At 49.1% G+C, this 13,021-nt stretch overlaps 1 protein-coding gene across 1 annotated transcript in view; it reads right to left on the reverse strand.

Annotated features, from left to right (window-relative positions):
• The window catches only part of trpc2b (transient receptor potential cation channel subfamily C member 2b), a 53,047-nt gene that overhangs the window by 14,924 nt on the left and 25,102 nt on the right, over positions 1 to 13,021 (reverse strand). The window contains exons 7-9 of the mRNA XM_087988488.1: positions 11,233 to 11,395; positions 9,064 to 9,156; positions 5,563 to 5,755 (exon numbers count right to left, since the gene is read on the reverse strand). Of these exons, the coding sequence (XP_087844614.1) occupies positions 5,563 to 5,755; positions 9,064 to 9,156; positions 11,233 to 11,395 (449 nt within the window). The remainder of the gene's footprint in view (positions 1 to 5,562; positions 5,756 to 9,063; positions 9,157 to 11,232; positions 11,396 to 13,021) is intronic.

Raw genomic sequence — 13,021 nt, forward strand, 5'->3', positions numbered from 1 at the left:
TATACGGATGCTCCCCCTGATTTTCAATAAACAAACACTCAGGAGACTGAATGGTTGGTTCAGCTCCTTTATCTGGCACTGTAAACGGCCCCTCATTAAATTAGCCAAACTGCAGTTGCTTCACAGATTGGGGGAAGTAGACCTTCTGGACTTTAAAAATTACCTTCCGGACAATTAAACTCACTTTTGACCTACGTAAGTGATTGGGTTTGTGGGGACCCTCTTTCAATATGGCTAGATATCGAAGCTTCTGAGGCAAGGTGCCCCCTTACCAGTTTGCTGTTTTTGGACAAGGTGAGGACAGTTAGGGAATATTGCCATAACCCAATAGTCATCAATACTGTTAAAGCATGGAGGGCAATTCGGCAGAGGGAAGGTAATATTGGTAAAACATCTTTGTTTACACCTTTAGTGGGTATGCTGAGTTTTCAACCAGGTATGACAGATTCAGGATTTAAACGTTGGGCAGCTAGAGGTATATCTTGCATGGGTGATTTATTTGAGGGAGATGTAATGATGTCCATCGATCAGTTAGTACGGAAGTACGAGTTACCTAATAGAGACCTCTTTCGTTTTTTTTAAGTTAGAGATTTTATTCAAAAAAAGACCACATTTTTGACTGATCCCTACAAATCTGACATAAAAAGAGGGGTACTAAGGGCTAAGAGTACTCTCTGTCAGTACTCTATATCACCAGTTGGGAGGTGCCACCTCAGATGAGTCTGATCGACTCTGCAGAGTGTGGCAGAGAGAGCTGGGTATTGAAGTTTCTTCCGAGGCATGAGAGGATATTTGGGAGAATGTAAGGAAGATATCAATTTGCAGTAGGACCCATGCTTTACAGTTGAAGATTCTCCACAGGGTCCACTTAGCCCCAGACCGTTTGTCAGAATATAAACCAGGGGTATCTTCAGCATGCCCCAAGTGCAAGGTCTGTACGGGTACTCTTACCCATTGTCTTTGGTCTTGTGACAGGCTTCAAACATATTGGAGCGCTGTGGCGGGTGCAATGGAGAGGATTTTAGGTGTAGGGGTGGAGAAGGACCCTATTTCGCTCCTTTTGGGCCTACCCATTGTATTTCCTGCAGACTCGCATAAGGAAAAACTTTTCAATATTCTTACATTCTGTGCAAGGAAGAATATCTTGCTAGGTTGGATATCAGAAAACCCCCCAGGCCTGTCGGGTTGGCGGAAGATTGTTATGGAGCATATTCCCCTGGATTTTCTCACAAATATGGTACACCACAAAACTGAGAATTTTTACAAGACATGGCAACCCTTTTTGAAATACCTGGACACAGATTTATCTGCCACACTAACAAGGGCTTTTATATAGCCGTAACGATTGTGTTTCATGAGTCCAATATCCAGGGAGGAGGAACTCTGAATGTATGAGTGTTTTGTTTGGCTGGACTGAGTTATTACTCTTTATCTGTTTGTTGTTAGGTATTTATTTAGTTAGTTAAATAGCTAGTTTAGATTTTTTTTTTAATTTTATACTTCACTATATATGTTTATACATTCGTACAGGAGGGTGGGTTGGGGATTTTTTTTTATTATTTGGGTTTAGTTTTGTACTATTTTTGTACTGTTTTGAATTGCATTGTTTTGTATTTGTTGTAATATTTAAAAATCTATTTTTTCTTAATAAAAATATATTATGAAAAGAAGAGGAAAATCAAGAGGGCAAAAAGGGTACATGAGATAGCTTTGGCAAATAGAATTAAGGAGAATCCAAAGGGTTTTTACAAATACATTAAGGACAAAAAGGTAACGAGGGAGAGAATAGGGTCCCTCAAAGATCAGCAAGGCGGCCTTTGTGTGGAGCCGCAGAAGATGGGGGAGATACTAAATGAGTATTTTGCATCAGTATTTACTGTGGATAAGGAAAAGCACAGCAGGTCAGATAGCATCCAAGGAGCATAAGCCCTTGCCCGAAACGTCAATTTTCCTGCTCCTCGGATGCTGCCTGACCTGCTGTGCTTTTCCAGCACCACACTCTCAACTCTGATCTCCGGCATCGGCAGTCCTCATTTTCTCCTAACTGTGGAAAAGGATATGGAAGATATAGACTGTAGGGAAATAGATGGTGACATCTTGCAAAATGTCCATATTACAGAGGAGGAAGTGCTGGATGTCTTGAAACACATAAAACTGAATAAATCCCCAGGACCTGACCAGGTGTACCCTAGAGCTCTTTGGGAAGCTAGAGAAGTGATTGCTGGGCCTCTTGCTGAGATATTTGTATCATCGATAGTCACAGGTGAGGTGCCAGAAGACTGGAAGTTGGCTAACGTGGTACCACTGTTTAAGAAGGGTGGTAAGGGCAAGCCAGGGAATTATAGACCAGTGAGCCTGACCTCGGTGGTGGGCAAGTTGTTGGAGGGAATCCTGAGATGCACATGTATTTGGAAAGTCAAGGAATGATTAGGGATAGTCAACATGGCTTTGTGTATGGGAAATCATGTCTCAAGAACTTGATTAAGTGGTGGCACGTGGCTCAGTGATTAGCACTGCTGCCTTACAGCGCCAGGGACCTGGGTTCAATTCCAGCCTCGGGCGACTGTCTGTGTGGAGTTTGCACATTCTCCCCGTGTCTGAGTGGGTTTCCTCCCACATTCCAAAGATGTGCAGGTTAGGTGAATTGGCCATGCTAATTTGCCCATAGTGTTCAGAGATGTGTAGGTTAGGTGCATTAGTCAGGGGTAAATATAGGGTAGGGGAATGGGTCTGGGTGGGTTACTGTTTGGAGGGTCGGTGTTGACTTGTTAGGCCAGAGGGCCTGTTTCCACACTTAGGGATTCTAATTCTAAAGAGTTTTTTGAAGAAGTAACAAAGAGGATTGATGAGGGCAGAGCGGTGGACGTGATCCATATGGACTTTAGTAAGGTGTTCAACAAGGTTCCCCATAGGAGACTGGTTAGCAAGGTTAGATCTCACGGAATACAGGGAAAGCAGGACTTATACACTTAATGGTAAGGTCCTGGTGGGTGTTGCTGAACAAAGAGACCTTAGAGTGCAGGTTCATAGCTCCTTGAAAGTGGAATCGCAGGTAGATAGGATAGTGAAGGCGGCATTTGGTATGCTTTCCTTTATTAGTCAGAGTATTGAGTACAGGAGTTGGGAGGTCATGTTGCAGCTGTATAGGACATTGGTTAGGCCACTGTTGGAATATTGTGTGTAATTCTGGTCTCCTTCCTATTGGAAAGATGTTGTGAAACTTGAAAGGGTTAAGAAAGGATTTACAAGGGTGTTGCCAGGGTTGGATGATCTGAGCTGTAGGGAGAGGCTGAACAGGCTGGGGCTGTTTTCCCTGGAGCGTCGGAGGCTGAGGGGTGACTTTATAGAGGTTTATAAAATCATGAGGGGCACGGATAGGGTAAATAGACAAAGTCTTTTGCCTGGGGTGGGGAGGTATAAACAATGACTGCAGATGCTGGAAACCAGATTCTGGATCAGTGGTGCTGGAAGAGCACAGCAGTTCAGGCAGCATCCAAGGAGCTTTGAAATCGACGTTTCGGGCAAAAGCCCTTCATCAGGAATAAAGGCAGTGAGCCTGAAGCATGGAGAGATAAGCTAGGGGAGGGTGGGGGTGGGGAGAAAGTAGCATAGAGTACAATAGGTGAGTGGGGGAGGGAATGAAGGTGATAGGTCAGGGAGGAGAGGGTGGAGTGGATAGGTGGAAAAGGAGATAGACAGGTAGGACAAGTCCAGACAAGTCATGGGGACAGTGCTGAGCTGGAAGTTTGGAACTAGGGTGAGGTGGGGGAAGGGGAAATGAGGAAACTGTTGAAGTCCACATTGATGCCCTGGGGTTGAAGTGTTAGAACATAGAACATAGAACATAGAAGAATACAGCGCAGTACAGGCCCTTGGGCCCTCGATGTTGCGCCGATCCAAGCCCACCTAAACTACACTAACCCACTATCCTCCATATACCTATCCAATGCCCTCTTAAATGCCCATAAAGAGGGAGAGTCCACCACTGTTACTGGCAGGGCATTCCATGAACTAACGACTCGCTGAGTGAAGAACCTACCCCTAACATCAGTCCTATATCTACCCCCCCTTAATTTAAAGCTATGCCCCCTTGTAATACCCGACTCAATACGCGGGAAAAGGTTCATACTGTCGACCCTATCTAACCCCCTAATCATCTTGTACACCTCAATCAAGTCACCCCTAAACCTTCTTTTCTCTAGTGAAAACAGCCCCAAGTGCCTCAGTCTTTCCTCATACGATTTTCCTTCCATACCAGGCAACATCCTGGTAAACCTCCTCTGCACCCCTTCCAATGCCTCCACATCCTTCCTATAGTATGGCGACCAAAACTGCACACAATATTCCAGATGCGGCCGTACCAGAGTCTTATACAACTGCATCATGACCTCAGGACTCCGGAACTCAATTCCTCTACCAATAAAAGCCAGTACGCCATATGCCTTCCTCACCGCACTATTTACCTGGGTGGCAACTTTCAGAGATCTGTGTACATGGACACCAAGATCCCTCTGCTCATCCACACTACCAAGTATCCGACCATTAGCCCAGTACCCCATCTTTTTGTTATTCTTCCCAAAGTGAATCACCTCGCACTTAGCTACATTGAATTCCATCTGCCACCTTTCTGCCCAGCTCTGCAGCTTCTCTATATCCTGCTGTAACCTGCCACATCCTTCCTCACTGTCAACAACTCCTCCGACTTTCGTATCATCCGCAAACTTGCTCACCCAACCTTCTAACCCCTCTTCCAGGTCATTTATAAAAATGACAAACAGCAATGGTCCCAAAACAGATCCTTGCGGAACACCGCTAGTGACGGCACTCCATGAAGAAACTTTGCCATCAACTACTACCCTCTGTCTTCTTCCATCCAGCCAATTCCTAATCCAAACCTCCAACTCACCCTCAATGCCATATCTCCGTATTTTCTGCAGTAGCCTACCATGGGGAACCTTATCAAACGCCTTACTAAAATCCATATATACCACATCTACCGCTTTCCCCTCATCAACCTCCTTCGTCACCTTTTCAAAGTGTTCCGAGGCAGAAGATGAGGCGTTCTTCCTCCAGGCATCTGGTGGTGAGGGAGCGGCAGTGAAGGAGGCCCAGGACCTCCATGTCCTCGACAAATCCAGAACTAGAGGGCATATGTTTAGGGCGAGAGGGGAAAGATATAAAAGAGACCTAAGGGGTAACTTTTTCACGCAGAGGGTGGTGCGTGTGGGGAATGAGCTGCCAGAGGAAGTGGTGGAGGCTGGTATAATTGCAACCTTTAAGAGGCATTTGGATGGGTATATGACTAGGAAGGGTTTGGAGGGATAGGGGCCGGGTGCTGGCAGGTGGGACTAGATTGGGTTGGGATATCTGGTCGGCATGGACGGGTTGGACCGAAGGGTCTGTTTCCATGCTGTACATCTCTATGACAGCACAGGGTCGGATACAGAGTAAAGCTCCCTCTACACTCTCCCATCAAACACTCCCAGGACAGGGACAGCACGGGGTTAGATACAGGTTCTCTGCGTCCTGCTGTTCTGTCTTGCTGTGGGTGGTCAGTCTCACCTCGATCTTCTGAAAGGAGTTTGTGATCATAGCGACTAACATGTTGAGCAGCACTATGACCATGATGATGGTGAAAATCCCATACAGAATTCGTCCAACAAACTCTGCTACCACAAACTCCGTAAGATCAACTGAAGTTGGCTCCTCCATCCCGAACATGGTCCAGAAGAGGAACTGCAGTGTCCCATTAAAACTGCAACAGGGAAAGAGAAAGAAAGATCTGGTCACAGGAAACAGACTCCGCAGCGAGCCCCAACTCCATCAGACTCGAACCTCACTCAGTGACACCACCAGCCTTGCCCTAAGAACTGAACACTGCTACCTGGGCCTGAAAACCAGACTGGGACTCGCTCCCAACAACTGTCCATTCAAAGCAAGTGTGTGAGTTTGTATGTGTGTGTGTGTCTCTGTGGGTGTCTGTGTGTGTGTGTCTGTGTGTGTGTCTGTCTCTGTGTGTATCTGTGTGTGTGTGTATCTGTGTGTGTGTATCTGTGTGTGTGTCTGTCTGTGTGTGTGTGTCTGTGTGTGTATCTGTGTGGGTGTCTGTCTGTGGGTCTGTGTGTGTGTGTCTGTCTGTGTGTGTATCTGTGTGGGTGTCTGTGTGTGTGTGCGCGTCTATGAGAATGTTTTCATGTGAGGTGGGTGTATAAGAGGTTAAAGTGTTAATGTGCAGAGTTTATTTAATTTAGTTTAATTGTAAAACTGTTTCCATGGTTGTTCTCCCAATCAGGACATTTGAGGCATTTTCTGTAATCCTTTTCAAATCTTTAACGTTTGCGCATGTTCTAAGAATTAGCATTGCCTTGATTTCCTGCAAGCTCGCCCAGGGAGGTGTAACATTGATTATGTTTAAGAGTCAGCGTGGTCTAACATTTCCTGGTCTAACTGCTCTGATTGGGTAAATACCCTGTTAGTATTGAGTGAGCCAGGCACCTTGTACTGGGAGTGGCCCAGACAGGACAGGAGCTGGGGCTGTGGGAGAGGGGAAAGGAGCTGTTCACTTTCTCAGCTGATTAACCTCAATGTCCAGTCCTGAGGCTGGGAGTTACACTCCTCCCTCTCCCCCCCGCTCAACAAACACCACCCCCTCCCCCAGCCCCGCTCAACAAATACCCCACCCTCTGCTCAACAAATACCCCACCCCCTCCCCCAGCCCCTGCTCAACAAACACCCCACCCCCTCCCCCAGCCCCTTCTCAACAAACACCCCACCCCCTCCCCCAGCCCCTTCTCAACAAACACCCCACCCCCTCCCCCAGCCCCTTCTCAACAAACAGCCCACCCCCTCCCCCAGCCCCTTCTCAACAAATACCCCACCCCCACCCCCAGCCCCTACTCAACAAACACCCCACCCCCTCCCCCAGCCCCTGCTCAACAAACACCCCACCCCCTCCCCCAGCCCCTACTCAACAAACACTCTACCCCCTCCCCCAGCCCCTTCTCAACAAACACCCCACCCCCTCCCCCAGCCCCTCCTCAGTTATAAACAATGGTAACTGGAATTGAAACATTAAATCTGTTTCTCTCTCTCTGAGCACTGCCAGACCTGCTGAGTTTCTGTTTTGTTCCTTAGCTACAATCTTCATATCATCAGAAATCAGGTTCAGCTTGTTTGGTGAGACTATCCTGTACATTGTTTTTATAAAACCTTATGTTCTGTTGAGAATGTGACTTGGAAGATGTTCTGGGATTTACATATTAATGAACCGAAACCTGCAATTCATTCTAAAAGATGAAAGACTGAACAGTAATCTTGGCTTGTTCAATATATCCTATCGGTTGTATGACACAATGATCTTCTGCTATAAATTCTGTGTCCTATGATCCTCCCCCAATAGCTTGTGGCGCTCTGAAACCTAGTGATTCCAACTAGACCTGTTGGACTATAACCTGGTGATGTGTGATTTTTAACTCTTCGAGGAGAAAGTGAGGTCTGCAGATGCTGGAGATCAAAGTTGAAACTTTATTGCTGGAACAGCACAGCAGGTCAGGCAGCATCCAGGAAACAGGAGATTCGACGTTTCGGGCACAGGGGCCTGTGCCCGAAACGTCGAATCTCCTGTTCCCTGGATGCTGCCTGACCTGCTGTGCTGTTCCAGCAATAAAGTTTCAACACTGATTTTTAACTCTGTCCACCCCAGTCCAACACCGGCTTCTCCACATCCTCTGTACTGAATCCATCCTGACTGAAACACACACCAATTACAGAGTACATCAAATTACACAGTACAGGACAAAACCCAAGGATGGTACTTCCATGACAAGCTCCTCCTTCTCCCCCCTATATCTCACCCCTGACCATATCCTGGGACTTCTTTCCCCATCTTTTATTTACCCAGCTACCTTTTGTGTTATTGACACAATTTGCTGCACACTCCCCATGAGAGTGAGTCCCACATATCCCCCCCCCCCCTCCCTGTGGGAGTGAGTCCCCATTCCCCCCCCACTCCCTGTGGGACTGAGTCCCACATATTCCCCTCCCGCTCCATGTGGGAGTGAGTCCCCATTCCCCCCCCACTCCCTGTGGGAGTGAGTCCCACATTCCCCCCCCCCTCTCCCTGTGAGAGTGAGTCCCCATTCCCCCCTCAATCCCTGTGGGAGTGAATCCCACATGCTGGCTCCTCCCCCGCCCACCAGTGTAGGAATTTCTCCTGAATTCCTGATCGGATTTATCGGGGACTGAGTCCTGGGCTCTGCTACAGATTGAATCATCCGCATCTACTCCTGTTTCAGAAATGTCCCAGAAACATGGCTCGGAAGAGTCAGGTGGTCGTTTTTAACAGGCACAGACTCGATGGGCCAAAGGGTCTCTTCCAGTGGTGACGCTATCTGTGACTGTGACGATCAGATTTCAGTTATGAAGACACAGCAGCTCTCCATCTAGATCTCATGGTAATGGTGTGTCTAAGCTCACTCCAGGTAGGAACGGTAGACCTGTGCCTGTACTCTCACAGCGATTGGTCGGAATTTACAGAAACGTAATAGTTTATCAATTCCATCCCAATCCCAATGCGCCCCCAGTGTTGGATTTGGTGTTTTAAAACATCTCTGATAAAAGTTTGAATGATTTGTATATTGACCTCTTCCTCAGATCTCTGTCTCATTTTGACAATTGTAAGGATGACATGACCGTTCACCATATTGGCCACTACCGTGGGCCTATATCTGGGTTGGCTAAATTATCGACCACTCCCCCTCCTCCAGTACCAAAAATCACAACTTAGCTACAAATAGGGTCAAACGAGTTCCAGGGAGTTTCCTAGATTTCCAGAGAAGGTTCCAGTAAGATTCTATAGAAGGTTCTAGAGACAGTTCTAGCGAGATGAGTATGAGAATTTTGGAGAAGGTGCTAGAGAGAGGTCAAGGAAAGGTTCCAGAAAAACTTCTAGAGAGTGGTCTTGAGAGAAATCCAGAGGAGAATCTAGAGAGAATGTTCCAGAGCAGATTGTAGTGAGGGCTATAGAGAGGGGTCTAGAGAAGGTTCCAGAGACAGTTGCCGTACTTTCCAAGTCGTTCCAGATCGATGTAATGGACGTAGATGTTGTTGATTCCACAGAGGAAGGCAGTCAGGATGATCATCAGTAAAAACATAAACCTGCAAAGAGAAAGATTTCATCATTCCCATTCAGAGAGAGAGGTAAACCACGTCCCACAGTCAGGGAACCAATATCCACACTCACTTCGGAGACAATATAGGCAGGTCGGGATAGAGAGATACAGGGAGACGGGGTGGGGATTGAGGGACACGAGGGGGAGAGAGGGTGGGGATTGAGAGACACAAGGGAGAGAGAGGGTGGGGATTGAGGGACATAAGGGGGAGAGAGAGGGTGGGGATCGAGGGACACGAGGGGGAGAGAGGGTGGGGATCGAGGGACGCGAGGGGGAGAGAGGGTGGGGATCGAGAGACACAAGGGGGAGAGAGGGTGGGGATTGAGGGACATAAGGGGGAGAGAGAGGGTGGGGATCGAGGGACACGAGGGGGAGAGAGGGTGGGGATCGAGGGACGCGAGGGGGAGAGAGGGTGGGGATCGAGGGCTGCGGGGAGAGAGAGAGGGTGGGGATTAAGGGACACGGGGAGAGAGAGGGTGGGGATTGAGGGACGGGGGAGAGAGAAGGTGGGGATCGAGGGACACAAGGAGGAGAGAAGGTGGGGATTGAGGGACACAAGGGGGAGAGAGGGTAGGGATCGAGGGACGCAGGGAGAGAGGGTGGGGATTGAGGGAGACAAGGGGGAGAGAGGGTGGGGATCGAGGGACACAAGGGGGAGAGAGGGTGGGGATTGAGGGACACAAGGGGGAGAGAAGGTGGGGATTGAGGGACGGGGGAGAGAGAGAGGGTGGGGATTAAGGGACACGGGGAGAGAGAGGGTGGGGATTGAGGGACGGGGGAGAGAGAAGGTGGGGATCGAGGGACACAAGGGGGAGAGAGGGTGGGGATTGAGGGACACGGGGAGAGAGAGGGTGGGGATTGAGGGACACGGGGAGAGAGAGGGTGGGGATTGAGGGACGGGGGAGAGAGAAGGTGGGGATTGAGGGACACAAGGGGGAGAGAGGGTGGGGATTGAGGGACATAAGGGGGAGAGAGAGGGTGGGGATTGAGGGACACGAGGGGGAGAGAGGGTGGGGATCGAGGGACAGGAGGGGGAGAGAGGGTGGGGATTGAGGGACATAAGGGGGAGAGAGAGAGGGTGGGGATCGAGGGACACGAGGGGGAGAGAGGGTGGGGATCGAGGGACGGGAGGGGGAGAGAGGGTGGGGATCGAGGGATGCGGGGAGAGAGGGTGGGGATTGAGGGACACAAGGAGGAGAGGGTGGGAATCGAGGGACGCGAGGGGGAGAGAGGGTGGGGATCGAGAGACACAAGGGGGAGAGAGGGTGGGGATTGAGGGACACAAGGGGGAGAGAGGGTGGGGATTGAGGGACACAAGGGGGAGAGAGGGTAGGGATCGAGGGACGCGGGGAGAGAGGGTGGGGATCAAGGGACACAAGGGGGAGAGAGGGTGGGGATTGAGGGACACGGGGAGAGAGAGGGTGGGGATTGAGGGACACGGGGAGAGAGAGGGTGGGGATTGAGGGACGGGGAGAGAGAAGGTGGGGATTGAGGGACACAAGGGGGAGAGAGGGTGGGGATTGAGGGACAGGGGGAGAGAGAGAGAGGGTGGGGATTGAGGGACACGGGGAGAGAGAGGGTGGGGATTGAGGGATGGGGAGAGAGAAGGTGGGGATCGAGGGACATGAGAGCGAGAGGGTGGGGATTGAGGGTCACATGGAGAGAGACAGTGGGGATTAAGGGACACAAGGGGAGAGAGAGGTTGGGGATCGAAGGACACGTGGAGAGAGAGGGTGGGGATCGAGAGACGTGAGGAGAGAGAGGTTGGGGATTGAGGGATACAAGGCAGGCTGTGTAGATGGGATTTGAAGGATATGAGGAGGAGGCAGGTCAGTTGTCGATAGTGGTTTGCATGTCCTATCCCCCCAGTTTTACCCTTACTCTCTCTGTTGGGGACAGAGTGTGAGCCTGTGTCAGTAAATCCCACACTGAGATCAGCAAAGTGAGCGGGTGACGAGGCTAAGAGATTTTCTACATCCCATCTCCTTTGACTCTGCGCTCTGTCAGTTAGTGGTTACTGCCCCAATACAGGAACAAGCCTCAATCCTGGAACGTTCCAAACCTCATCATGTCGTCAATCATCCTGCCGATGGAAATCTGGAGTGTTCCGAGGGTCTCGTGAGCTGGTAAGATGGATGTCAGTCTGGCTAAGCTCAGCATACTGGTGATTGCAAACAGTACCTCAGCTATCATCTGGGGGTCCTCCTGTCTCCATTCATGACGGTCTGCAACAAGGCCATCGGTTAGACACCACCCAGACACCACAGACAAGCAAACCTTTGCACACTCTATAACTGAATTGAATTAAATTGAATTTATTGTCACGTGTACCGAGGCGCAGTGAAAAGCTTTGTCTTGTGAGCAATACAGACAGATTACAGAGTTAAGTCGCATAGATAATAAATAATAGGTAAACAGCGGCAAAGTAATTTTAAAAACAATGCTATTAAGTTTAAAGAGTGTAGAACGATTGCAGGAAATAGGAAACTTAGATCTGCACGCAGGAGCCCACAAGGAGTCGACCATATCCGACACTGGGAGGTCATGTTGCGGCAGTACAGGACATTGGTCAGGCCACTGTTGGAATATTGTGTGCAATTCTGGTCTCCTTCCTATCGGAAAGATGTTGTGAAACTTGAAAGGGTTCAGAAAAGATTTACAAGGATGTTGCCAGGGTTGGAGGATCTGAGCTACAGGGAGAAGCTGAACAGGCTGGGGCTGTTTTCCCTGGAGCGTCAGAGGCTGAGGAGTGACCTTATAGAGGTTTACAAAATTATGAGGGGCATGGATAGGGTAAAAAGAAAGTCTTTTCCCTGGGGTCGGGGAGTCCAGAACTAGAGGGCATGGATTTAGGGTGAGAGGGGAAAGATATAAAAGAGACCTAAGGGGCAACTTTTTCACGCAGAGGGTGGTACGTGTATGGAATGAGCTGCCAGAGGAAGTGGTGGAGGCTGGTACAATTGCAACATTTAAGAGGCATTTGGATGGGTATATGTATAGGAAGGGTTTGGAGGGATATGGGCCGGGTGCTGGCAGGTGGGACTAGATTGGGTTGCGATATCTGGTCGGCATGGACGGGTTGGACCGAAGGGTCTGTTTCCGTGCTGTACATCTCTGTGACTCTATGACTAAGTTGCTGGAAAATCTCAGCAGGCTTGGCAGCATCTGTGAAAAGAAATCAACTCAGTTCTGAGGCCGGGTAACCGGACCCGAAACGTTAACTCTGATTTCTCTCCACAGATGCTGCCAGACCTGCTGAGCTTTTCCAGCAACTTCTGGTTTTGTTTCTGATTTCCAGCATCCGCAGTTATTTTGGTTTTTATTTAGGTTCTTGATCAGTTGGGAAATCATGGATTACGGGGAACATGGATGTGAGGAATGTGGGATCAGCCAGGACCCTATCAAATGGTGGAGTAGACTCAAGGGACTGAATGGCCTGTTCCTATCTCTATGGTCTTAGAAATGTTCAGCAGGGACAGAGTGTGCAGGAGGTGATATTCATCTCCCCCACAGAATAGGATTGGTGCAGCTTGGGTTCTCTATTCCTGAGATCTAGCTATCAGAATGTGAGAGGAAAGAAATCTGGGGATGCTGGAAATCTGAAAAAGTGCACCGACACTGGAGGACCTTGGGAGAGCGAGAAACTGTCAGCATTTCACTGACACCAGAACAACTCTCGTCACAACAACTCAGTCTCAATCCAATGATAGGGCTCAAACTATCAGATCGTGAGGCAAACAACTGTCAGGAAGTTAGGAGGAAGAAAATCTGCCGGCTCGTGTTATGATGTTGTTGGGATGTGGTGGGGGAGTTGCCCCCTGTGTTTGCGATGTTGTTACCAGACCGAGCTG

Source organism: Chiloscyllium plagiosum, unplaced genomic scaffold, assembly GCF_037043375.1.
Source record: "Chiloscyllium plagiosum isolate Xiang-an unplaced genomic scaffold, Cpla_swu_hap1 HiC_scaffold_6, whole genome shotgun sequence".
NCBI classification, from domain to species: Eukaryota; Metazoa; Chordata; class Chondrichthyes; order Orectolobiformes; family Hemiscylliidae; genus Chiloscyllium; species Chiloscyllium plagiosum.